Source organism: Geotrypetes seraphini, chromosome 9 (genome assembly GCF_902459505.1).
Source record: "Geotrypetes seraphini chromosome 9, aGeoSer1.1, whole genome shotgun sequence".
NCBI classification, from domain to species: Eukaryota; Metazoa; Chordata; class Amphibia; order Gymnophiona; family Dermophiidae; genus Geotrypetes; species Geotrypetes seraphini.
The window spans coordinates 28,210,100-28,236,064 of NC_047092.1; the positions used below are offsets into that span (position 1 = coordinate 28,210,100).

General features: G+C 42.4%; 1 protein-coding gene across 3 annotated transcripts in view; it reads left to right on the top strand.

Moving 5' to 3' along the window:
• PUS7 (pseudouridine synthase 7) overlaps nucleotides 1-25,965 on the top strand; it is a 72,959-nt gene that overhangs the window by 43,922 nt on the left and 3,072 nt on the right. For all 3 annotated transcript variants that reach the window (XM_033959752.1, XM_033959750.1, XM_033959751.1), the window contains exons 8-14: nucleotides 1,354-1,482; nucleotides 1,842-1,967; nucleotides 10,663-10,724; nucleotides 11,362-11,522; nucleotides 15,582-15,708; nucleotides 18,151-18,252; nucleotides 21,446-21,575. In XM_033959752.1, the coding sequence (XP_033815643.1) occupies nucleotides 1,354-1,482; nucleotides 1,842-1,967; nucleotides 10,663-10,724; nucleotides 11,362-11,522; nucleotides 15,582-15,708; nucleotides 18,151-18,252; nucleotides 21,446-21,575 (837 nt within the window). The remainder of the gene's footprint in view (nucleotides 1-1,353; nucleotides 1,483-1,841; nucleotides 1,968-10,662; nucleotides 10,725-11,361; nucleotides 11,523-15,581; nucleotides 15,709-18,150; nucleotides 18,253-21,445; nucleotides 21,576-25,965) is intronic.

Genomic DNA, 25,965 nt, shown 5'->3' on the forward strand with positions numbered 1-25,965 from the left:
ACATAACCCATAGGATACCAATGTGCTCCTTTCGGCAGGTGTGTATAAATGAGACCACTAGGAGAAGGGACCTGGAAGACCACCTTCAGGCTCTTCCCTCTTGCCCTGGTTACTTACCTCTGACATTAGCCATGTCTGGGAGCGGAGGGCCTCGCTGCCAACCCCCCCCCCACGCTGCATGAAGCTTTCATATTCAGACAAGTTGTTGAAGCAGTGCACTTTGGGGAAGGGGATCAGGATGCAGGGAAGTAGAGGGCCAGGAGGGGGTCAAAGAGCTCCGAGCTGACATCTAGGCACCCATCAACGAGCGCAGGACTGGGTCAATCCCCCGCTGCAGGCGGCCACTGCCTCTCCTCCAAGTTTGAAAGACCTGCAGCTCGGGGCCGATGGGAAAGGGGGGGGGGGGGAGGCTACTGGGCCCGGCGCTTGTGCAGTCGCTTCACGCACCAGGTGTGGCATTAACCTTGCGATCTACTGGTACATCGTGATCAACCTTTTGGTAACCCCTGCCCTAAGTACACAGTAGCAATTAATGTAATTTAGTAAAAGGGCCCCTAAGTGAATTTTCTTTTTCCCTGTAGATATTAGGCTAGAACTAAACTACCTGTGCTATCACATATATGACAGCCTGGTTCTTCCCTTGAAATGTCTACCCTGCCTGGCTTTGATATGTTCCTTTGCTTTACTTCCTGCTAATTATCTTTTTTATTTCACAGTGTTTGTTTAGTTCTACTTTATATACTATAGTTATATTTGTTTTAAATACCCTGTCTTTTTTATAGTTTTGTGTTTTTATTTATCGTGTGTGTTTATATATATATATATATATATTTTTTAGTTAGTCTTTGAAGGGTCTTTTTTAACCTTTTAAATATCTGAAATCAATTAAATAGTGCAATGCATTTAAGATACAATTGAAAACTTGCTTCGCAGCATGTCTTGTCTGTATTGATAGGTGTTTTGAACTGTGAAAGACAATCCTAGCTGTATGAAACTGAAGTCTGATACAGATAACTTTTCCTCATCTGTATGCCCTACATAACATGCAGAGAAAGGTATAACTTCCTGATTATATAAGAATGGAGAGACTAGTAAAATGATTGCCATCTGGATCCTCAGTATATTATGTAGTTAAAATAAAGCATATATTTCTTTTCCATACAGCAGTCTTTGTGCACAAACCATTGAATCATTTCAGTTTAGAGTTGGTTCACAATTATTTCTTAGCTAGACTTGGTTGGAGCTGGGAAGTCCTGAGAGCTTCTTGCAAACCACTGTATGCTTTTTAATAGGAACAAGAATACATAATGTAGAACTGACTGTTGTTATATATGCTATATATTTTGTTTATAGAATCACTGCACAAAGACTTGCTCATTTAAACAACTGTTTAATGAACTTCAAACTTGGAAACTTCAGCTACAAGAAGTGGCCACTGAAACTGGGAGAATTGCAAGGAAATCTCTTCACGGTAGTCCTCAGGTAAAGAACTTCTGTTACCAGATTCTTGGGTGGGATTTTTCCCCTATTCTACACTGTGTAGGTAGAAAAAAATGTAAGTTTACTTTTGTGATAAAGCCTCTGTTCCTCAGATGTGGCCACTTGCCACAGACTTGTGGAAAATACTAACTATTGCTAAAGCATCAGAGGTTATATGATGCAAAAGAAAGAGGCTCGGAAGAAATCTAAGAATTACTTTCTTCATCAAGAGGATGGTGGATAAGACTAGTATATGGGTTTTTAATCGCATAATATATAAAGATTATGGAATACAGTTAGCTTTTTCCAAATCCAGGTTTATAGTGGAATAATGGTGTTTTATTTATCTTTTTGAATGTTAGGAATATAACAGGAACCAGTGAACAAGTTCAGGAGGCAATGACATCTCTCAGGGATATCGGATTTATTAACTACTATGGAATGCAGAGGTTTGGTACTACAGCTGTACCTACATATCAGGTTGGAAGGTGTGTTTCAGTTCATCTCACTAAGACATTGTTTTTATAATTTAACACAGTAGGTAATTAACTCTACATTAAAACTGTGCACAACTTTACATTTTCCAAAAGATTCCCCTTTTTATATGTGCATTAATAAATTATAAAACCTTTCTGAAAACTTTATTGATGTGTTTAGCATTTCTAATTTGTTAAATTTTACTGGACTCTGAGCAACTGGGAGGAATGTGGGCAAAGTTTCATGAGCAGTAGTCAACTTGGTAGATATATGATTCTCATTATGTAGCAGTTTGAGCCGTTCTATTTTCTACCAAGTGCTTTAAAACAGTGGTACTAGCAAAATACAGTTTTGATGTTCTAGTGGTAGTCATTGACTTCATTATTTTTAAATTTCATATTATTTTTTAGTGTTGGGCTTTTATCATATTTTTGACCATATAGAAACTAAAAAAAATAAGAGTCCCTTTTACAAAGCCACAGTAGTGATGCTGCCGCGGTAAACATACCAAAGCCCATAGGAATTGAGTGGACATTAATAATAATAATAATAATAACAGCTGATATATCGCAATACCGTGAAGTTCTATGCGGTTTACAAAAGATTAAGCAAAGGTACAAATTGACTGACTTCAAGAGGGGAAGAAGAAAGAGAAGTAATTAGACATGAAATTCATTGTTGAGGAGAAAAGTGATCAAAAGGACAGTTGGTCGCTATTGAAAGGAAAGAGATAAGTGGATCAGTTGTCAAGATGTTTTAGGAACAGGTGTGTTTTTAGATGTTTCCTAAATACCTCATAAGTAGAGGGCGAAAGTAATTGTTCTAGGTCTTTACCCCATGATGCTGCTTGGTGTGAGAGAAGGAATTCATGGTGTTTTTTCAGTTTGCAACCTCTCACTGGGGGGGAAACGAAGTTGGAATGTGAACTTCTCTTGTGTCTGTTGGTTGAGAAGAAAAGGTCAGTAATGTATTTGGGGGCAAGTCCGTGTAATGCTTTAAAGCAGAAACAGGCAAATTTGAACTTTACACGTGCCTTCATCGGCAGCCAATGTAGCTGCCGATAGTAGGGTGTCACGTGGTCAAATTTTTTTAGTCCAAAGATTAGTTTGACTGCCGCATTCTGCAACAGTTGTAGGCGTCGCATATTTTTTTGGGAAATTGCCAAATAGGCGATGTTACAGTAGTCAAGCAGGCTTAGTACGAGGGATTGGACTAGGATTCTAAAAACCGATGTAACAAAATAAGCTTTAAGGGATCTGAGTTTCCAGAGAGTGAAAAATCCCTTTCTGATTAAGGAATCTACTTGGTCTTTCATGGTTAGGCATTGATCCAGAGTTATACCTAGTATCTTTATGGAGGGCTGGATAGGGTAACTAAGGTTATTGATACAGAGGGGTGATTTAATGTCAAGTGGATGTGGTGAAGCAATGAAAAAAGTCGTTTTATCTGAATTAAGTTTGAGCCTAAAGTTTGTCATCCATTGTTCATAGAAACATAGAAAAAGACGGCAGATAAGGGCCGCGGCCCATCTAGTCTGCCCACCCCAATGACCCTCCCCTATTTATCTCTGTGCAGAGATCCCACGTGACGATCCCATTTCTTCTTAAAATCAGGCACGCTGCTTGCCTCAATCACCTGAAGTGGAAGTCTATTCCAGCGATCAACCACTCTTTCGGTGAAAAAGTATTTCCTGGTGTCGCCGTGCAATTTCCCGCCCCTGATTTTCCATGGATGTCCTCTTGTCGCCGTCGGACCTTTGAAAAAGAAGATATCTTCTTCTACCTCGATACGGCCCGTGAGGTATTTGAACGTCTCGATCATGTCTCCCCTCTCTCTGCATTCCTCGAGTGAGTATAGCCGTAATTTATCCAGCCGTTCCTCGTACGGGAGATCCTTGAGTCCCGAGACCATCCGGGTGGCCATTCGCTGGACTGACTCAAGCCTCAGTACATCCTTGCGGTAATGAGGCCTCCAGAATTGTACACAGTATTCCAGATGAGGCCTCACCATGGATCTATACAATGGCATAATGACTTCAAGCTTGCGGCTGACGAAACTCCTACGTATACATCCTATGATCTGCCTAGCCTTAGATGAAGCCCGCTCCACTTGATTGGCAGTCTTCATGTCTTCACTGATGATTACCCCCAAGTCCCGTTCTGCAACAGTCCTTGCTAGGATCTCGCCATTTAGGGTGTAAGTCTCGCATGGATTTTGACTGCCAAGGTGCATGACTTTGCATTTTTTGGCATTGAAGCTCAGTTGCCAGGTCCTAGACCATTGCTCCAATAGGAGTAGGTCGTGTTTCATATTGTCCGTTGTGCTCTTGCTTGTTATGTTACACAGTTTGGCGTCATCGGCGAATAACGTTATTTTACTGCGAAGCCCCTCAGTCAAGTCTCTTATAAAGATATTGAAAAGGATCGGGCCCAAGACCGAGCCCTGCGGCACTCCGCTGATCACTGCCGTCGTTACAGAGGGGGTGCCGTTTACCACCACCCTCTGAAGCCTACCACCAAGCCAGTCCCCAACCCATTTAGTCAAAGTGTCACCTAATCCTATAGAACTCATTTTGCACAATAACCTGCGGTGGGGGACACTATCAAATGCTTTGCTGAAGTCTAAGTATACAATGTCCAAGGACTCTCCAACATCGAGCTTCCCCGTCACCCAGTCAAAGAAGCTGATCAAGTTGGATTGGCAGGATTTCCCCTTGGTAAATCCATGCTGACGGGGATCCCGCAGATTCTCCTCATCCAGGATCATATCTAATTGGTGTTTGATTAGAGTTTCCATTAGTTTGCTCACTATTGATGTGAGACTCACTGGTCTGTAGTTCTCAGCCTCTGTCCTGCAACCTTTTTTGTGGAGTGGAATGACGTTAGCCGTTTTCCAGTCCAACGGGACTCTACCTGTACTAAGGGAGAGATTGAAGAGCACGGATAGTGGTTCCGCCAGGACGTCCCTTAACTCCCTGAGCACCCTGGGGTGTAGGTTGTCTGGCCCCATTGCTTTGTTAACCTTGAGTTTTGACAACTCACAGTCAGTGTTCCCGCTAAGCTGCGCTGGCGTGCGCTGGCGCACAAAATATTACATCGCAGCGCACAAGTTTCTCGTCACAGCGCACACACGTGCTTGCAGGCAGGCGAGCTGGCAGTCCATGTAACGCGTCGCAAAGGTAAGGGGAGGCTGGGGGAGGAATCGGACGTCGGGGTGGGGGTGCGAGCAGGGAGGGGGGCGATCGGAAGAGGCGTACGGCAGATGGCAGGGCGGCGAGAGGAGAATCGGGCGAGTTGGCTCATAACTTGCTGGCGCCCGATATTTTTAGCTCACAGTGAAAAAAGTTTGCTCACAACATCCGCCCGCTTAGAGGGAGCACTGCTCACAGTAGACACTGCTTGTTGTGAACTTGAAGTTACTAAACGGGTCTACTGAGCCATCCTTTTTTTGTAGTTGAGGGCCGGAACCTGGCGCCTCGCGGGTGAAGACCGAGCAGAAGTATTCGTTTAACAGTTCAGCTTTTTCCGAGTCTGCTTCTACGTAGGTCCCGTCTGGTTTCTTAAGGCGTACTATCCCGCTTGTGCTGCGGTTTCTGTCGCTAATGTACCTGAAGAAGGATTTATCGCCCTTCTTGATGTTCTTTGCTAAAGTTTCCTCCATTCGGATTTTGGTCTCTCTAACTGCTGTTTTGACGGCTCTTGCCCTAGTCAAATAGACTTCTCTAGATTCCTGAGATCCTTTATGTTTGTAGGAGATGAACGCTTTTTTCTTCTCTTTTATGAGGTCCGAGATCTCCGCAGAGAACCATTGTGGCTTATTGTTCCTACGCCGTTTACTCACTGATTTTATATAGCGATTTGTCGCCTCCTGAATGGTAGCTTTCAGAGTTGACCACAGTTCCTCTATGTTATCTGTTCCTACTTGGTTTTGTAGTGCTTGATGGATGAAATCCCCCATACCCTCAAAGTTGGCATTCTTGAAGCTAAGGACCCTGGTCAATGTGTTAGTTTTGGCGAAACCCTTCCTGAGCTTGAACCATATCATAATGTGGTCGCTGGAGGCCAACTTGTCGCCCACTGAGACCTCAGTGACACTTCCACCATTGGTAAGCAATAGGTCCAGTATTGCCTGTTCCCTCGTTGGCTCCAATACCAGTTGCCTCAGTTTAGCTCCCTTCATAGAGTTCAATAGTCTCCTGCTGCTGCTGGATGCAGAGTAAAGTCTCCTAACAACACTGTATCCCCACGCTAGGTGATATTCTCTATGTCACTGATTAGTTCTATATCTATGTCATCCTGTTGTCTTGGGGGTCTGTAAACTATGCCAAGATACAGGCATTTGTCATTCCCCCTGGCCAAATTTACCCAAAGTGATTCCCCTGTATACCTGATATCTGTGATTCTGGTGACTTTAATATCATCCTTAGTGTATAATGCTACACCACCTCCCATTCTGCTTTCCCTGTCTTGGCGAAGGAGGTTGTATCCTGGTATCACCATGTCCCACCCATCGGAGTCGGTGAGCCAGGTCTCAGATATCGCCACCACATCCAGGTCAGCGTTTCTCATTTCAGTCTCAAGTTCCAGGATCTTGTTGCCCAAACTATGGGCGTTGACGTACATAGCCCTCCATGTAGCATGTTTGCTATGCCTCCCTGGGGCTGTTCCTGCTTGAGCTGCGTGGACCTTTTCAGTACTACTTGTAGTTTGTGTACCTTCCCTAGACCCAGTATTGCAAAGTGTACCTACCCTAGATTCGAAAGTGTTTGTACTCTGTGGGGGAATAACTGTTTGAGCTACTTTAATTCTTTTAGTACAGCTTGCAATGTGTGTACCCTCCCTAGACCCGGAATTACAGTGTGAACCTACCTTAGACTTAGAAATGTGTGTACTCGCCCCATACTTAGAAATGTGTTTACTCATCACATTCCCAGGCCCAGAATTGCGGTGTTTGCTTACCCCAGTCTCAGAGAAATATTGATGACATAGCTCGTCAGATAGGTTGTTTGTGTTTGTGCTTGTACCCTCCCCCAACATACCTAGTTTAAAGCCTTGTGAAGTAGGCGGGCCAGTCGGTGTCCAAGGATGTTCTTCCCTCTTCTGGTCAGGTGTAGCCCATCTGGTCCCTGTAGTCCTAGTAGTGTCTCTCCATGTTGCAGGAACCCGAAGTTCATCTCCTTGCACCAATCTCGCAGCCAGTCGTTAGTCCTCTGGATGCGATCCTCCCTGGCTCTGCCCTTGCCCCTTACAGGGAGGATTGAGGAGAAGACCACCTGTGCATCCATCCTCCTCAGCTTCTCACCCAGGGCTCTGAAATCTGCTGATATGCTATCCTGGGTGCTCCTGGCGGTGTCGTTTGTTCCGACGTGGATAAGGATCATCATGTTTATAGCTTCTGAAGCTTTGGGAATAGTTTCGGAGACAGAATTGGTGAATGGGATGATAATCGTAAAATCATCTGCATAACTAAATAGTTTTATCCCCAGCTGGGATTAGTGCATTTACTCAACAGCATTGCTCACTATTTTGCTTTTTTCCTTATATAACGTATGTCATCTCAACACCATTATCCTTTCAGTTTTTAGTGTGTGTGCTGCTTTGTCATGGATATGCCTGTCCTATTAAATTTTGGATTTCTTTTCCAATTTTATCTAGTTTTTAGTATTGTGACCTGCCTGTTCAGAAAAGGCAGTAAATCAAATCTTAAACATAAGTAAGTTTAAGGGATCTACTGGCCCTCATCAGAACTTCCTGCAGAGATTAGATAAGTAAATGCTTATTCTTGATTAATGGATTTTCCTGGCAATTTTGAGTGAAAATTTGGAGTTCTCTTATTAATGATCTTGCTATTTGCCAGTTGGAGTTATCTTGATATATGGCAGTCATAATGTGCATGGTGCAATCCTGGGTGGTTGTTGTTTTTTCTTTTTAATAATGAGTAAAGTTTTGATTACAAAATAGAATCCCCTTCAGGTATCACACTGATACAAGTAATGTGGGAACACCCCATTTATGAGCCCAACTCTTAAATCTTTGTTGCTGGAAAATACTGTGTGAAAGGGAGAACAAGTCATTGTGCCAATTAATGAAACTCTGATTACAGATTGTCATTGCAGTAGCTAGCCTGCAAGTGATAGAAAGTTAGAACAATGATGAGAAAAACAGGTAGTTGTGAATGAGCACTAATGCTTTACCCCCCAGCTGGTTCTGATTGAGCTGGAGATTGAAAAGAAGACAGGAAAGCTGCTGGAGTAAAATGTAAATGCATCTCAAACAAGAGAAAACGAGATCCAGAAAAGATACTATTAAGTGACTATAGCATGAACTGTGCATTTATTCCAAAGAATTAAGAATTGTAGCATAAATGTATATTAGAACAGAGCAGAGGGAACCTAAAGGATAAATAGCGCACAAGAGGAAACAGAAAAAAAGAAATAGATACCTTATTGTTCTGATCAGTTTACATATTATTGCTATCTTGTTTAGATATTTGATATCTCACCACCAAAAGTCTAAGTATGCCTGATTACCATATATACTCAAATATAAACAGAGATTTGGGGGCCAAAAAATGGGGGTCTCAGTTTATATTTGAGTCACCACCAAGTGCGGCTGTCGTCCATTCAACTCCCGATGACCCCCAGGCCTGTAATCTTCAATAGAACGATTCCCCTCCATCTCCCCCCTCTCCCCCCCCCATGATGAATCTCAAAGCCGCTATCCTCTGTGCACACAAACCCCTGCCACCGCCACCCTCCTTCATGCTGTCCCTACTCCCCACCCCTGACATCGTGCTTACTATTAGTACTGGAAACCTGCTGCCGTAGTCAATGCCATATTTTCATCTGGTACGGAGCTTTGAGCATCTGCACATGCTCACAGCCTGCCAGCTCCCACCCCCTCCGAGATTCTCAGAGAAGGGGAGAGCAGGCAGACTCTGAGCATGCGTAGATGCTCAAAGCTTCGCACTGGATCAGAATACAGCATTGACGACGGCAGCAGGTTTCCAGTGCTAATGGTAAGCGTGGTGTCGATGAGTGGGACATGCATGGAGGGTGGCGGCGGGGGTTTGTGTGCACAGAGGATAGCAGCTTCAAGGTTCATCACAGGGGGGCATCGCATCAGAGGAGAAGCATTGGGCAGCTGTATCAGGGGCCATCTGAAAGCGAAAACTTTGGTTTTGTAAAACACCATAAAGATGAAGGGAGGGAGGGAGGGAGATGGTCCGACAAGGGGAAGAGGTTGAGTGGCACTTCAGGCTTGTTGTGGGGAGAAAGGGGGGATAATGACAGATACTGGATGGAAGACAGTGAGAGGAGTGAGAGGCAGGGGCAGTGAGAGGAGAACAGATGCTAAATTGCTGAATGGAAGTGGAGAGAAGGGGGAGCAGACGCGGGATGGAAGTGAGGAGTACAGAGAGAGGGGAGCAGTCGCTGGAAGGAAGAGAGGTATAAGGAGAGCAGATGCTGGAAGGAAGTGGAGAGAGCGGGGAGCAGACACTGGATGGAAGTGGGGAATAGTGGCTGGAAGGATGTGGGAAGGAGAGAGAGAAGGGAGCAGGCATTGAATGGGAGTAGGGAAATGAGAGAAGGGAGCAGACGCTGGAAGGAAGTGGAGAGGAGAGAGAGAGCACATACTGGATGGAAGGAGGGGTTAAAGATAAAAGGGCACATGCTGGATTGAGGGAAGAGGCTAGAGTTAGATACTGGAAGGGGTGAGGGAAAGAGGTGGCAAGCTGTAGGTAGACACAATGAAAAGAGGGAAATTGAGGACTGGATAGTAAGAGAATGTAATTTAGACAAAGGCAGAAAATAAATTGAGAAGAAAGACCAAGCAAGAAAAGGGAAGGGAGCGATGCTAGACCATGGGGGGAGGAGGAGGGGGAGGAGACAGATACCAGATCTGAGGGGAGGAAAGGAGAAGAGAGATGCTAAAAACCACCAATTTCTATTTATTTATTTATTTTGCTTTAGGATAAAGTAGTATTGTAGCTGTGTTGATAAAGGTGATCCTTTTTAGTGGATTAATTTTAATACATGTAAAGGGACATCAGATCTTCTTGCCTATTCTCTTAATTAAGAAAATAAGAGTTGCCATACTGGGACAAACTGAAGGTATATCAAGCCCAGTATCCTGTTTCCAGCAGTGGCCAATCCAGGTCACAATTATCTGGGAAGATCCCCAAAAAATAAAACAGATTTTATGCTGCTTAGCCTAGGAAAAAAACAGTTGATATTCTCAAGTTTTTGTAGACTGAGCCATCCTTTTTTCCTCCTTTTTTTTTGGGGGGGGAAGGTCATCTCTGTTTATATTCAGATCGGTTTATATTTGAGTATATACGGTACATGTGTTCAGATATGGAATGACTCAAATTGGCATGCAGTAGTAACTTTCCTAGGCTCTTTGGGAGTTAGCACACATGATAGTAGTTAATGGATCTGTATTAATTTGGAATGTGATGTGACCATCAGTAGCAGCTAAAATCTGGATTTACTAAAATGTATTAATGTTGTTAATGTGTGTTAATAGTAACTTAGGTCCCATTGCTTAAAATGGAACTTTGGATAGATAATATTGCTTTAGTGCACTTTGTACATTTAGGTCTAGATTTACTATGGCTATGAAGACAGGTAGGCAGATTCAGATCAATCAGCTGTGGAGGATAAAATGCCTGTTTTTTTGTTTGGGTTTTTTTGCTGCATTTTAGAGTGATTCTTCAAAGCAGATGGAATGAAGTGGTGGATTTAATATTAAAACCACGGCCTGGAGGTTGGTACAGCAAGACACAGATTTTTTTTGGGGGGGGGAGAGTGTGGTTTTACTTTAAATTGGTGTGCAAAAAATGAATCGGGGAACATGCACTAAATAGCATAGAGGGCTGTAATAAAGCATATTTTAGAGAGTGTCTTTTCAATTGAAAGAGATTTGCCTCCTGTGCATTTATGCTGTGTAGGTATTTAAAATTAACTATTATATCTCCCCTCTTCCACCTTTCTTCCAAAGTATACATACTGAGATCTTTTAAATCTGTCTCCATACGTTTTATGATAAAGACTACCAACCATTTTAGTAGCCACCCTCTGTGTATATCTTTTTGAAGGTACAATCTCCAGAATTGAACACAGTGTTCTAAATGAGGTCTCACCAAAGTCTTATACAGGGGCATCATTGTCTTTTTTTTTTTTTTTTTTTCCTACTGGCCATTCTCCCAAATATTACAAATTGTTTTTTTGTGGGGTGGAGGTGGAGAGGGGTTTGGTACTTGTTCAAATGAACTTGCATAGCTATCACATTAGTTTATACCAGAGATCCAAAAATATAGCCTTGACCAATGAAGGAACACTGTTTTATGATTTAGGGTGCAAATTATTATTTTTTTTTTTTTGTGTGTGTGTGTGTGGTTCAGCTGAAAAAGGATATATGGTTAAATGCAGAGAAGAATGGGCCAAAACCAAAGATCCAGATTCGGCTCTCAAGAAACTGCCTGTGAAAAGATGTGTGGAGGGGCAACTACTGCGAGGACTTTCCAAGTATGGATTGAAAAATATTATCTCAGCATTTGGCATAGTGAGTGTAACATGATCATTTCTGGGGTTGTTTTCCACCCTCTGAGTTTTACATTTCTTCTTGAAGATGAATAAATAGGTGTGTAAGCGAGGCAGTATTAGAATCAATATTCCAGTTAAGTTGGGGGGGGGTTCTCTCAAAAAGTTGCATTCTGGCATGGCTAACTAGAATTGGGCTATACTGAAATGTACAGTAGTGTCTATATTATGTGTTTATCACTGTAGGTGCTAAATTTTTGACTGAAGAGTTTCAGCCTCTTTTCATGTTGTGTAACGATCTGTGCTCCCTGTTGCCATTGAAAACCTTGTGAGTAATTTTATAACAAGTTGTCTAGATTGGAAGAGGTCAAGGAGGTACTTGTTTTATAAAGGCGCATAAGGCTGGCTATTACAAAGGTGCACTGCCGAATAGAATGAGTGGCTTGGCATCTGTTTGGCAGTGCACCTTTTGTAAAAGAACCCATAAGTGTCTTATAAAATTACAAACACGGTAAAATACCTCTACCAAAAACATAGACAGAATGAAAGGGTCAAAGGAAGGAAAAAGCCTCGGAGCAAATATCGAGCACTTGAAAAACATAAATGTTTGATGCTACAAATCATTGGCAAAAAAGATTTCCTTATCACTGCAGTAACAGTGGGCATCAGTCAGCATTTTGTAATCCACTGATCACTGCCTCAAGGAAAACGCAATTGGACATTAGCATTTATTCAAAGAGAAACCAAAAATTAGAAAAATTCCAAAATAACACTAAACAAAGAAACAACAAATATAAAAACTCACTGCATAACTTTTTTGCATTCAGCCCCAGTGTGTTCTACAAAATGGCAGCTCTGCAATTGGGTATCTTGTGCCAACACAACAGTGGTGGCCTAAGTCAGCAGACAGGGAGGTGCAAAGTATGTGGCTGTAGCCCAAGAAGCCACACTCCTCCACTGGGCTGAAACGTATCTACAGGCATTGTCAATGGCTGACATAGCTGTAGATCAGAATGTGCAGATGGACTTTTTGAGAAGACACTCCCTGAAGGAGGCCTTTGCTTTGATCAGGAGTCATTGGGGCAGTTCATGTAGGGACTTGTCCTTGAGGAAGACTGTGAAGGTCCCTTGATGTTCGGTAGGCAGAAGGAGCAGGGATGGAGAGGATGCTCTCCTTAGCCCTCACCTCAGTCAGGTATACTTTGGCCCCTGTATTCAAAGGATTTATGTTTCTAGCTTTGAGAGTTATGCTCCTAAATTGGCCTTTCTTAAATTTCTCTAGGGCTGAATGCTTCACTTTAAACTCAAACTTCACTATACTCTTAAATTTAGGATCATATAAAACAGATAACAAAGGGGCAGATTTAAAGCTGGGAAAAGAAGTTAGGAGCTTAGCAGTTACTTTTGGCACTAGGCTCATAAATTTAGTTAAATAAATGTCGAGCCTAAATTTATACTGTATCTTCACTCTACGTCAATAATTTCTTCAATTCGGTTCCATTCTTGATATTCTTTAATGCAGTCTTCATACTTTCATAACCTATAGACCTTAGAAAAACCACTCCATCACCTTATATGTATTTCTGTCAGCGGGGAAAATTATGTGTTAAATCTTCACAGGTCTCGGTCTCACTACTATTTAGAATCCTATTCCAGATGAGATGAGCGTTTTGGCCAAGCAGTTTTACAGAATTTATTTTCTTCCTAATGGCCAACTCTCCCACCTTGCCCTTCAGTAAGCTAGGGAATCCCTCATGTGAGAATTTGCTGCCTGCTTGTCCAAGGAAAAAGTACAATTACTTACCGTAACTTGTTATCTGGGGACAGAAGGCAGATATTCTCACATCCCTCCCACCTCCCCTGGTTGGCTTCTTAGCTTGCTTACAAAACTGAAGAACTGCGAGCCAACATCGGGCGGGAAGGCACTCGCACATGCATGGTACGGGCAGTCTCGAAGCTTAAATAAGTTTAAAATGACAATACACTTTTAGCACTGCCCGTACCAGGCTCTATGAATGATATCACCTACGTGTGAGAATATCTGCCTGATGTCACCAGATAACACCTGGCCCCTGCTGGGTTGGAAGTTACAAAGAATGCTTCATTCTGAGTTGGTCAGCCTGGTTGTGCCAGATGGGCTCACAAGATCTTGGAATGCAGAGCTCATGAGACTCCAAGAGGGAGAAGGCTTATGCCTCCCACAGAAGAGGGGCTGATTCAAATGGAAAACCCATATGCCTCTTGTCTTATGGATAAGATGGAAAGGATATATGAGATATGCACATATATACAGAATAGCACTTATCTGGATTTTTGGCATGTACATGCATATGTGGCAGTATTCTAATCATTTACATGCATATTTGGCATGTAGATGTTAGTTCCTGCTTTATAGAATTTACTCCTATGTCTAGATATGTCAACAATGTTTTCATTGGACTTTTTTTTGGGGGGGGGAAGGGGGCAGAAGTTTGCTTCTCCTCTTTTGGATTTCTAGCTGTATCTAGTGATGCTACAATACAACAACAACAAAAAAAGGCAAGAGAGATGTCCTTTCAACCAACAGTATCTTTATGTTCTAGTTACTTTGTCCAAACAAGGATCCAAGTTTCGGCATGTATATATGTCTTCATCGGGGGACATGTCCAAGTGTTTTCATAGACGTTCACCAGCCATATGTTTCGGCTTTAAACCTGCTTCAGGGATTTCATATTGCCAGTAACAATAAGAAGGGAAACATCAGATGGTTACAAATGAATTCTGGTTTTAGTTGTGCTGGAAGCTCAAGAAGCAAGAAGAAACTGCTCTTTTCCTCCTCTTCACCCAACATGGTCTGACTTCAGGTTTCAACTTCTGAGTCTGCCCGTTGCTGCCTTCATTTGTAGGTATCAGTGAGGTTTCACGCCTCCTCTCCCCTCCATGTTAGCCCAGCCAATATGGTGACAGCTCTAGACCAAGTGCCACAAACTGAAGTTCCTTTCCAAACTTGGTTTGCATGCATCGTGAGTCTGGCTAGCTGATGTTTCCTTTCACCCAGGATGACCAGCATCCCAAGTCCAGGTCAGCCAGTAGAGCAGAAGCTAAACTGAACTCATATAGTCGTTTAGTGTTCTCGGATGTTTATACCCACTATAGCAGGGATCTCAAAGTCCCTCCTTGAGGGCCGCAATCCAGTCGGGTTTTCAAGATTTCCCCAATGAATATGCATTGGAAGCGGTGCATGCACATAGATCTCATGCATATTCATTGAGGAAATCCTGAAAACCCGACTGGATTGCAGCCCTCAAGGAGGGACTTTGAGATCCCTGCACTATAGCATGTGTATTCAACTAATATATCTAGGCTGTTTATCTATACTATAACATGTAAAATCATCTACTGTATCTCTGATGTTCTCTATCATGACTCAGTCTTTGTACCACTCGCTTCCAAAATACGTCTTGTGCATATTTGTTCTGACTTTGCTGTGTGTGTACTCCTGAAACCAGTTCTGGGCTCTTTTGGGAGGACGGGCTAAACAAGTGGGTTGTCTAAATTATATGGAAGGTTTAACATATAAATAAGAGTAATGTATTTATATTTGTATATTTTTGATTAAATATGAATGGAATGAGTGGGTGGGATGGGAATAAACTTATGTATCTGAATATACTAAGAAAATTCAAGTGATATATTTAATCTTAAATGTTTTATTAATTGTACACACTTGATGTAAGTTTTAAAAATGAATAAAAAATTATTTAAAAAAAAAAAAAAATCTTATATGGCTGGCCCATTTATGGGAGCAAACATATCATTTTTCTTAAATAGATTTTGAGAAGTAAATTGCATTCTTTCAATTTAAAGGCTAATCATGGTTCTTAATAATTAGCCCAAGAAAAAGGTATCACATAAAAGTTGTTTGGCCTTTATTTCTACAAGGGTAAGTAAACTAAAACAGGAATAATTTTATTAGTCTCCTAGAATGGTATTTAGTGGTTGTAATAAATCTGCAGTTTTGTGAATAAAGTGGAATTAATTCTCCAGCACTCTGTTTCAGTCTTTAGGTTCTAATAATTTAGATATATCTCTCTTCTTTTAGATTCCCAGGAATAATCGTTTGATGTACATTCATAGCTATCAGAGTTATGTGTGGAATAATATGGTGAGCAAGAGAATTGAAGAATACGGTCTAAAAGCTGTTCCAGGGGATCTTGTGCTTAAAGGAGGTGAAGTATATCAGCTGCTTTCTTAAGAACTACATTCAAGTATTTCAGTTTATTCTCTCCTTAATTGTTTCCTAGCCAGAACTTAAAATTGAGCTGCCACCATTTTCTGTTTTGAATTGCCATGTATTTACTGTGAACACTCCTTGTGGCTGAGAGCCCAGAGTGACAGGTGAAGCAGGTGTTGAGTATGATTTCAGATCTCCTGAGGGTTGTGAGTATGGTGCAGGGGCATGAAAAATCCAAATGTTATTCCAAAAGCATTTAAAGACTTATTTATTTAGAAAGGTGTTTTCTTGAGGCAGGTGTAGCGGCATGGTTTGCATCCAGAATCCGTAACTAATTACTGAATAGGAAATAGGAAGACTAAGCAGACTGGCTAACAGGTACCCCAAAGGGATCGGCCTGTCAGCTACAGACTGAAGGCTGTGAATTCTGAAGCAGGCAGTGCTTCAAATTCATTTCAAACGTGAAAAGGGACGAACTTACGTCAAAATAAAATGGGGAGAGCAGAATCTTGTGATTTAGTATTTATAATGGGATTATGTATGCAGATTACACTTTTAATTTGCCCAGAATTTTTAGTTTGTGTGGAATAGAAATTTTTAAAGAAAATAAATGTGAATAAAATAGCTTCCAGGCTAGAAAAGAACAGATGTCAAATTTGGACATTGAACCAGGATCTGCTACTGAGCAGTAGAAACCAAATGAATGGCTTGTTTAGAAATTCCTGCAGTATATATCGGGCTGTTTGTGTTTGCTAATTTAATGTATTTTCTCAAAGTCACAATTTGAATCCCTCTAAAATCAAGCCAAGGATAAGCAGGCACCATATTCTCACATGTGGGTGACATCATCCATGCACAGTCAAAAAGTATAGTGTCACTTTAACTTTAAGACCGTCTGTACCATACATGTTACCAGTGCCTTTCCATCTGATGTTAACTCGCGGGCCCATCAATTCTTAATTTTCCATGGCGCTGAGAAGCTGTTCTTTACAGTTTCTCTAAATGCAAAAAACCTTTACATTTTTGTGCCTTTTCGTTCCTTTTTTTCCCCTTATTTTTGTCATATTTTTCTGTTTTATTTATTTTTCTTCCATTCTGGTTAAAAATTTTGATTTTTTTATTTCAGGCCTTCGGGCTCTATTCAGCCTGTTTTCAGTCTGGGAGCATCGAGCTTTTTCAGGCTTATCCATCTACTCAACCTCCCTGGACCATAGTTCTTTTACCTCATGTCAAAGGATTTTCTTTTGCTATCCAAGGCTCTTAGCACTACACACATTGGGCTGACACCTGAAAAACATGTTATGGAACATAAAGTTCAAGCAAAGGTGACTTCAGTGCCTCATCAATGTTTCACTCACATCAAGGACATCTGTAAAGCATCCACCTGGTCCATGATTCATTCCATCACATCTCACTATTGTTTGGAGAATCATTCCAGACGGTATAGTCTATTCAGCCAAGCAGTTCTACAAAATTTATTCTCCAGGTTACATGCCAACTTTCCTCCAACCCATTTGGTTTCACCAGGCTCTTAGTAGTTATCAATAACCCTCTTTTCAGAGGCATGATCCTGGCAGCTATGGAGTCCCACATGTGAGATTATGCTGCCTGCTTGTCCTCTGATAAAGCCTAGTTAGTTACTTGTAGCAGGTGTTATCCAAGGACAGCAAGCAGATATTCTCACAACTCTTAGCTTTGTTACTGAACTGATGATCCTGCGAGCCAACATCAGGCAGGAAGGCACCAGCACATGCGCGGTACGGGCGATCTTAAAGTTTTTAAAGTGACAGTACACTTTTTGACTGTCTGTGCCAGGGCTCCATGAATGGCGTTACCCACATGTGAGAATATTTGCCTGCTGTCCTTGGATAACACCTGCTACAGGTAACCACACTTTCTCCACAATCCCTAACCCCTGTTTCCCATTCTGTAACTCTCCAGCTGCTGTGTTCTTTGTCCTATCAAAATTGCACTGTACCTATGTGCTAAGCAAACCAGAACATCTGCTCAGAATTAGAGGCCTCTGCTAACTTTTAAAAATTTAGTAGTTAGAGCTATACAGCCTCAGCACCCTGAAGTTGTGGGTTCAAACCTGTGCTGTTCCTTTTGACCCTGGGCAAGTCACTTAATCCTCCACTGCCCCTGCTACATTAAATAGATTGTGAGCCTACGGGGACAGAGAGGGAACATGCTTGAAGTACCTGTATGCAAACTGCTTTGAATGTGGTTGTATACCTACAAAATGGTGGTATACAAGTCTCAATCCCTATTTTAATCTTTTTAGAAGAAAAAAATACCCAGACTGTAGAGGGGATATTCTTTGCTGCAAGTCTGCATTTCTTTTGAAGATGCTACATACTTTGAATATTTAGCCATTGATAATGATATGGAAAATATGCCCTTAGTCTGTTTTATCATATAAACTCTGCAATTACAGCAACCGCTGTTGCAATTGAAGAAGCCAGCATGAACAACTATACCATCCATGATGTTGTGATGCCATTGCCTGGGTTTGATGTTATCTATCCAAAGCATAAAAGTAAGTCTTAAATCATTTATTTTAAATGATGAGCATTATGTTTAAAATTATAACTAAACTCTGCTAGCCCTCTCCTGTTGGCTACCAGCTTACAGAAACAAGTTTGAGGTTTATCCTGTCCACTAGTCGTTGCAAGTAAGAAGTCTGTCATTCTGTTGGCTGTTTAGGCCATCTGGGGAAGAGGGGATGTACTGTATGCAGACTATTAATTCATGATCTTGCTGTGTTTTAATTGTATTGTTAATTTTTATTAGAAGAGGCAGATTTGCATGTGTCTGATTTTGATTTTAATGGCTAGCTTTAGCATATATCTTATAATTAATATTTATCATGCCTTGTGTTTATTTGAACACGTTTTTTAATATTATTTATATGATGATTATTATTACATACTATATTTATTATATACCTCACTTTGGACTAGGTACAATAATCAAATGAAATTTAGTATTTTATCATGCAAATTATATTTTTCTACTATTATACAAATTGGATGTCCCACTGCATAATAGGTTCAGTTGACAAGATGCAAGTAATTTTTACTTTCTCCTCTCCTCTAATTACCCTTCCCCAGCTACTAACCACAGCATCTCATTAGGGTTTTGCTGCTGGATGAGCTATGAAGGGAAGCTTTGTCCAAGGCTGAGCTGTTAGTCCCACATTACAGCCAGCTGGGAATGCCTCTGCAGAGAAGAGTCACCACAAGTACTTGAACACTTTGGGCCTGATTCTTTATAGGACGCCTGGTCTTGGCATCCACCTAAGCGGCTTTTGAGAATCGCACACAGGCGTCTTTTTACAGAATCGCATCAGTCCTAATGGACAGACACCTAACCCCGCCTAACTACCCTGATTCTCTAACCAGCATCCATGTCACAGACGCCATTTAGAGAATTGCATTGCTGCTGAGTTGATCACAGCAAAGGAATCTCCCTGCTGCAATCAGCTGAGCGGCAACAGCAGGAAACCCACGAACTCCAATGCAAGTTGGCCTGCAGGCGGGAAGTCCTCTCCCACCCCCAACCCCCCCCTCACACATACACACGCTGTCCACGGCAGGAGGGATGCCCATCCCTCCTACTGCAAACCCTGAAACAATCCCCAGCAGGAGGGATGCCCACTCCCTCTTGCCAGGAATGATGGGGGGGGGGGTGCCAGCAGGAGAGAGTGAGCATCCGTCTTGCCTGGAATTGTTTTGGGCTTTGTGGCAGGAGGGATTGAGTATCCTTCCTGCTGTGGACAGTGTGGGGGAGGGTTCAGGGGTAAAAGCGGGAGGGAGTGGACATCCCTCCTACTGGCCGACTTGTGATGGGGTCCGGGCATTCCCTGCATGGCTGCTGAGCTGATTGCAGCAGGGAGATTTCCTTGCTGTGATCAGTTTAGCGGCTGTGTCTTGTTTGAAATGTACACCTAGGGCTGCTTAAGCTCGCCTAAGGTCACTTCCGGGTGAGCCCACGCTTAACCTTGGATGAGCTTAAGCATCCCTAGACGCCTTCCTGCACCTGTGACAGATGCTTACAGTGTAGGTGGCTTGCCTCGAGTTTTGTTTTTTTTTAAACATGTATCCCAATTGGCTGGTTAGACAGCGGTAGAATGCCTACCGCCACCTACAATCGGGACACTGTTTATAGAATTTGGCCCTTTGGCCCTTCCCCAGGCGGTGCTGAGCAGGAATAGCACTTTTTTTCTCTTCAAACTGTGCAGTAGCATCCCTTCAGATGTTAAGAAAACGTATATCAGTGATTGATCCTTGTAAAACAGGAAGATGTAAAGAATATTTAAGTTAGTATTTGTTTTGTCATTGACAGAATCCAGTATTGGTAATATGAACAATTGCATATGTTGCTAGTTTAATAAAGAGCACAATTTAAAAAAAATATTCCATTAAGCTGGCTGTGTGGCTCGGTTCTTGAGTTTATAAAGATCCTGTTGCACCACCTGAGCATTTAAAAGAGAAAATACAGAGAAAACGATGGCTGAAAAAGACCATATGGCCTATCCAGTGTGTCCAACCAAACCAACAAGCTCTTCTTTTGCCTCAGAGATCTTCAGTGCTTATGCCATGCTTTCTTGAATTCTGATACTGTTCTTGTCTCCACTTCTTTCTCTATGAGGCTGAGTTGCACATTGTATACTCTTCCTGTAAAGAAATAGTTTCTAAAATTAGTCTCCAGAGTCTTCCCCACATAACTGCTCTTATTCTAGTGCCTCTTTCTCATTGAAAAAGGCTGCACTCCTGTATATTTATGCCCTAGATATATTTAAATGTCTCTTTTGTATTTCCTCTTTCTTACCTCTTCTCGTTTATAGAGTAGATCTCCAAGTCTGACTCCAAAAGCTTTATTATGATGACCACTGACCATTTTAACAGCTGTCCTTTGGATCAGCTCCATCCTGTTTAAATTCTTTTGAAGACTGATCTCCAGAATTGTTCACAGTACTCTGAATGAGGTCTCACTAGAGACTTACACAGAGGCATTATTGCCTCCTTTTTCCTGCTGGCCATTCATCTCCTTATACACTCAAACATCCACCTTGTTTTTTCTGTTAGTTTTCTGCCTGTGTTTGACAACCGTAAGGTCAGCAGATAAATCATCCTCATGTCTTGCTCTTTTTCATGCATGCAAGAACGTTACCTACCCATACACATATACACATATCAGTTCCTTAAATCTCAAATGCATTACCTTGCATTTTTTTAGCATTATGTCTTAATTACAAACATTCAGACCATTCTTCAACCCTTGCCAGATCCCTTCTCATGGTTTTCATACCTTCCAAAGGGCCCTGTTGCAGATTTTAGCAAAATTTGCAAAAAAAAAAAAAAAAGAGATTTTCCAATAGCCTGGTTGCAGTATCCCTTACAAAAATGTGGGAAAGAACCAGACTAAAGATTGACCTCTGCAGCATATTACTGGCAATGCTTGTCCTTAGAGTGAACTCTGTTTACTGCCTTTGGTCACCTCCCAGTTAACCAGTTTCTAATTTAGTCAGTCACTTTGAGCACTATTGGTTCAGGCCCAGGTTTGACTATTAGCCGCTAAATCCAGATAAAAATTCAAGTACAAGTGGAAGGTAGAAAACTCACTTTCTGAATTATCTAATAAGGCTTGGGCTTTTTGTTAGTGCTCTTTCCTTAGGCTTGGGCTTTTTGTTAGTGCTCTTTGCTTATTTATTGGCTTGATTATTTCAGTTGGTGATGAATACAGAGAAATGCTTGCAGCTGATGGTCTTGACATTGATAACATGAGACACAAGATCCGAGATTACTCATTAGCTGGAGCATACAGAAAGATCATCATTCGACCTCAGAATGTCAGCTGGTGAGTAGTGTTTTGAAAATGTAATGACAATGAAACTTTCATGAGAAACTGTGTGTCCTATATGTATTGGAAGTTGCAGGTACTTGTATATGAAGGAAAATGTAATTTATTGATCTTTAAAGCAAAGATATTTGCAACACTTCAGCCACTATTTCTACTAATAGATATGTTTGGAATTATGCATACAAGAATACAATCTTTCCTTTTGTCTCATTTGTCCTGTACTACTTAATGCACACAGCTCTTGAAGGGTAGGCTCATTGTGTAGAGTTGTACTAAGCTTTAGAAACACAGATTGCACAGAAAATATTTTATTTTCTGTGATGGCTTGGTCACGTTAAAAAAGTATGATTGCAGCAATGTTCCCTATAAGCTGCGCGACTGCTTACCTCTTTTGAAGACCCTGAGTAGCAATTTAGGAATGCCACGCACCAGGAGCAGCACTTTCTCACCTCCCTCACACCGCCATCCTGGCCACTACTAAAAGCTTGCTCTACTCTCCCACGGGGCAGCCTCAGTCTGATCAGTGGCTGTGTCCAGGAACTGGAAGAGGATGTTAGAGGAATGTGACCAGCAACCGTGCAGACTGAGCTATGAGTACGGACTCAGGAGAATGAGATGGGCTGTTTTGCCACTGTTGCTGCTCATTTAGAGAAGCAGCAGTTGGGGTGGTCATGGGAGGGAGGAGGGGAAAAAACAAGAAGCAGCAGCTGGGGTAAAAAAGAGAAAGTAGGCAAATATGATGAAAAGGGGAGGAAGCCCCTGGATGGAAAAAGAAAGAGGGCAAATGGTATGGGAAAGAGACAGTGGTTGAAGGGCAGAAGTAAAAGGGGAGACATTGGATGAAAGAAGGCACTGTATGGAAGGGGGGAGAAAAAGAGGTGGCCAACCCTGGATGGAAGAGGAAGATATGGATGCAAGGGGAGAGAGAGAGGGGTCAGATGCTGTACAGAAGTTGGGAAGACAGATTCTGGATAGAAAAGGGGAAAGAGAGGGCAGATGGGGGATAAAGAGAAGGGAGATGATGGAAGGGAGATGCAAAAGGGGAGTTGCTGGATGGAAAAATGAGGGTGAGAGGGAGCAGATGTTGGATGGAAGGAAAGAAATACAGAGAGGAAGGAAATATTGATGGCAGGAGAGAGGGAGAAGATGCTGTATAGAAGGAGAAAGACAGAGGCCTGGATAGAAGAGGGAGGGAGAGAGGAAGAAGATGTGATCAAAGGGGGTGGAGGTGAGAGGAAGACACTGAATGGAAAGAGAGAGGGGCTGATACTGTATGGATTGGGGGAGAAACTAGGAGATACTGACTGAAATGGAGAGGGGCAAATGCTTTATAGAAGGGGAAAGACAGGGTAGATAATGGATAGAAGAGGTTTGTTTGGAGGAGGAACTAAGATGGCGGACGGAAGCAGTTAGAAAGCTGAAGCTCCGCTTCTGCAACAATTTTTTGAGTGAAATTCACAGTTATTACCTGCTTTCTTGTGGATCACAATGCTCCATTCAAAGAGGAAAGGTTTGGTGAAAGCCTCAATGTTGCTGGTTCTCTCCTCCACTCCAAATCAACCAACGATTGAGCAGTTGTTTGAGCATCAGCCTTTGACTAGCCCTCAGCAAGAATCCCGGCATGCAGAATCCGCTATGGAGATGAGCGAGGAAGCACTCGCATCATCATTGGAAAGTGTCATCTCTCTGTTGCCTCCGATGATATCCGTGCCTCTCTGTCCAGCTGAGGCATGGAATGTCGAGTCAAACCCCAGATGTGATGAGGAGGAAACTCCAGAGCCTGACACTGATAGATTCTCACCCAGAGGAGGACTGCTGGCTGGGAAGAATGCTGAGCAGGAGGGGGAGTCAGCAGTAAAGCTGGTAGTCACAATGGAGATACTTTTGGGGGCCATCAAGGGATTGGATTTGAAGGTGGCAAAGACAGCAAAAGATATGGAGGTAATGGTTTCTAAAGTTGATGCATTTGTTCTAAATATAGAAAAAGTGCGTAGCAAAAATTCAATTAGAAACAGTGACTTTGAAGAATTCCATATCTTCAGTTATAAAAGATCAGAACTTTCTTCAAAGGAAAATTGAGCAAATAGAAAATGTCAATAGACGCTTAAATCTTAGGGTTTTGAACTGTCCATAAATAACAGCAATGTCCCCAATAGATATTTTTAAGAAATTTCTTCTTGAGAATTTAAATTTCCCCTTAGAAGCTATTCCGCCAATAAATAAAGCATATTTTCTTCCGGTTATTAAACCTAAAAAGAGTGGGACAGATAATGCCAAAATGATTCCAAGATAACTCTGAGGAAAAACAATTACAAGACTTAACAGCTATCTTGGAAGATTCTCTATCAGAGTTTAAAGAACAAAGTACACTCTTAGTCAACTTTGTCTTTTGAACAAGATCTCACATCTGTTATGAGAATATACTTCAAAAAGGAAATGACTTCCTTTTGTGGACAAAGAATATGGAGCTCATAATCGAAAGAGAAAAACGTCCAAAAACCGGCCTAAGTCGGCACTTGGACGAACATTTCTCAAAAACGTCCAAGTGCCGAAAATAAAAACGGGTTTTGGACGTATTTCTAAACGATCTAGGCCTTCATAGTGCTGTTCAACGTCCAAAGCTAAACAGGGCGTTTCGGGAGGCGTGTCGAGGGCAGGAGTTGGGTCGGCTTAGACTTAGTCGTACAGCATGTATAACCAAAAGTTATACAGCCCAGGATCGACGGAATTTGAACGTTGTGACTTAGACCACCTAAACTCACCAGATAAGCACTGCAAACACATAACACAGACCCACACACAATACCCCAGTGATCACCAACCAACACCCCCCCCCCACCCTCATAAAAATTTTATTCAACAACTTTAAATTTCAGCCTCCAGACCATCATCACCTGGCCACCTGGCATAGGAAAGCATAGTTGTCCAGCCCAAAGGCAGCTTAAGTCGTCTTGGGGGTGGGTTAGGGACCCATAGAGAGGAGGACCCATGCCCATAAGTCCCTGTAATCACTGCATTGCTACTTAAACATGTGCACTGCCCTATACACACCCAAAACCCTTTTTGACTGGCATTTAAGGGGCTCCTGCAGCCATAAGGATTATTGGGGTGGTAGATAAGTGGGTCTAGGGGATTCTGGAGGTGGTTTGGGGGGCTCACCATCACCTATAAGGGAGCTGTAGTGAGGAGAAGCCATGGCACCCTTTTTGTGAAGTTCACAGCAGTGCCCTGTAAGGTACCCCACTATTTAGGTGGCATGTCTGGGTGTGCAGTCCATCACTTTGCAGACCCCTCCCATGTCCAACAGGGCCTGAGGCGTTTTGGACTTGGACGGAAATGTGGTATAAAGATGGACGATTTAATGGCTTGGATGATCAGATCGGCAGGATGTATAATTAGACGATTTTCGAAAGTAAAAAAAAATTGGACGTATTTTTCGAAAATGTGTCTTAGGCTCTTTTTAACTTTGGACGACTTGCGAGATGGACGTAAACGGACTTAGACGTCCCTTTCGATTATGCCCCTCTATGACTATCCAGATGTGACGAAATCTACTCGGGGGAAACGTAGAGAATTGTTGGCAATGAGAGAAGAAACGAGAAGTTTAGGGGCTTCTTTCTTGTTCGCATATCCTTGCAAATGTATAGTAAAACATATGAGCTTAACATATTTTTTTTTCCTCTCCGAACATCTAAGATCTTTTTTGGACCTTAAAAAGTTACCATATTTTTCGCTCCATAAGATGCACCCCAGATTTAGAGAGAAAAAAAACCATTCTGAACCAAATTGTATACTAATATATACCTGACACCTTTAAATTCCGTCCCAGCCCCCCGGCACCTTTAAATTCCATCCCACCCCCCACCCCCAATCAATCAACACTTTTACATACCCCCCAGCACATTTAAATTCTGTTCCAGCCCCCCCATCAATCATCACTTTTGCATACCCCCCAGCACTTTTAAATTCCATCCCAGCCCCCCAGCACCTTTAAATTCCATCCCAGCCCCCCGGCGGTACCTTTAAATTTTGGAGGTCGGTAGACTGCTGCTTGTTGGGGCCCTTGGCGCACAAGCGCGCTAATGCCTGGGCCTGTGACACTTCCTAATTGTACTGGTCGCTGGTGCTTCGCAGGATGGCTACCTGCTGATTACCGGCACGTCGGGGCCAGCGGCGCACAAGTATGCTGCTGTGTGGGCGCGCAACACTTCTGAATGGCTGCCTAAGTTCTCGGCAGCCATTCAGAAGTGGCACGCGCCCACGCAGCAGCGCACTTGTGTGCCGCTGGCCCCAACTGGTAATCAGCAGGCAGCCACCCTGTGAAGCACCAGTGACCGACACAAGTGTTATTGGCCCAGGCATTAGCGTGCTTGTGTGCCAAGGGCCC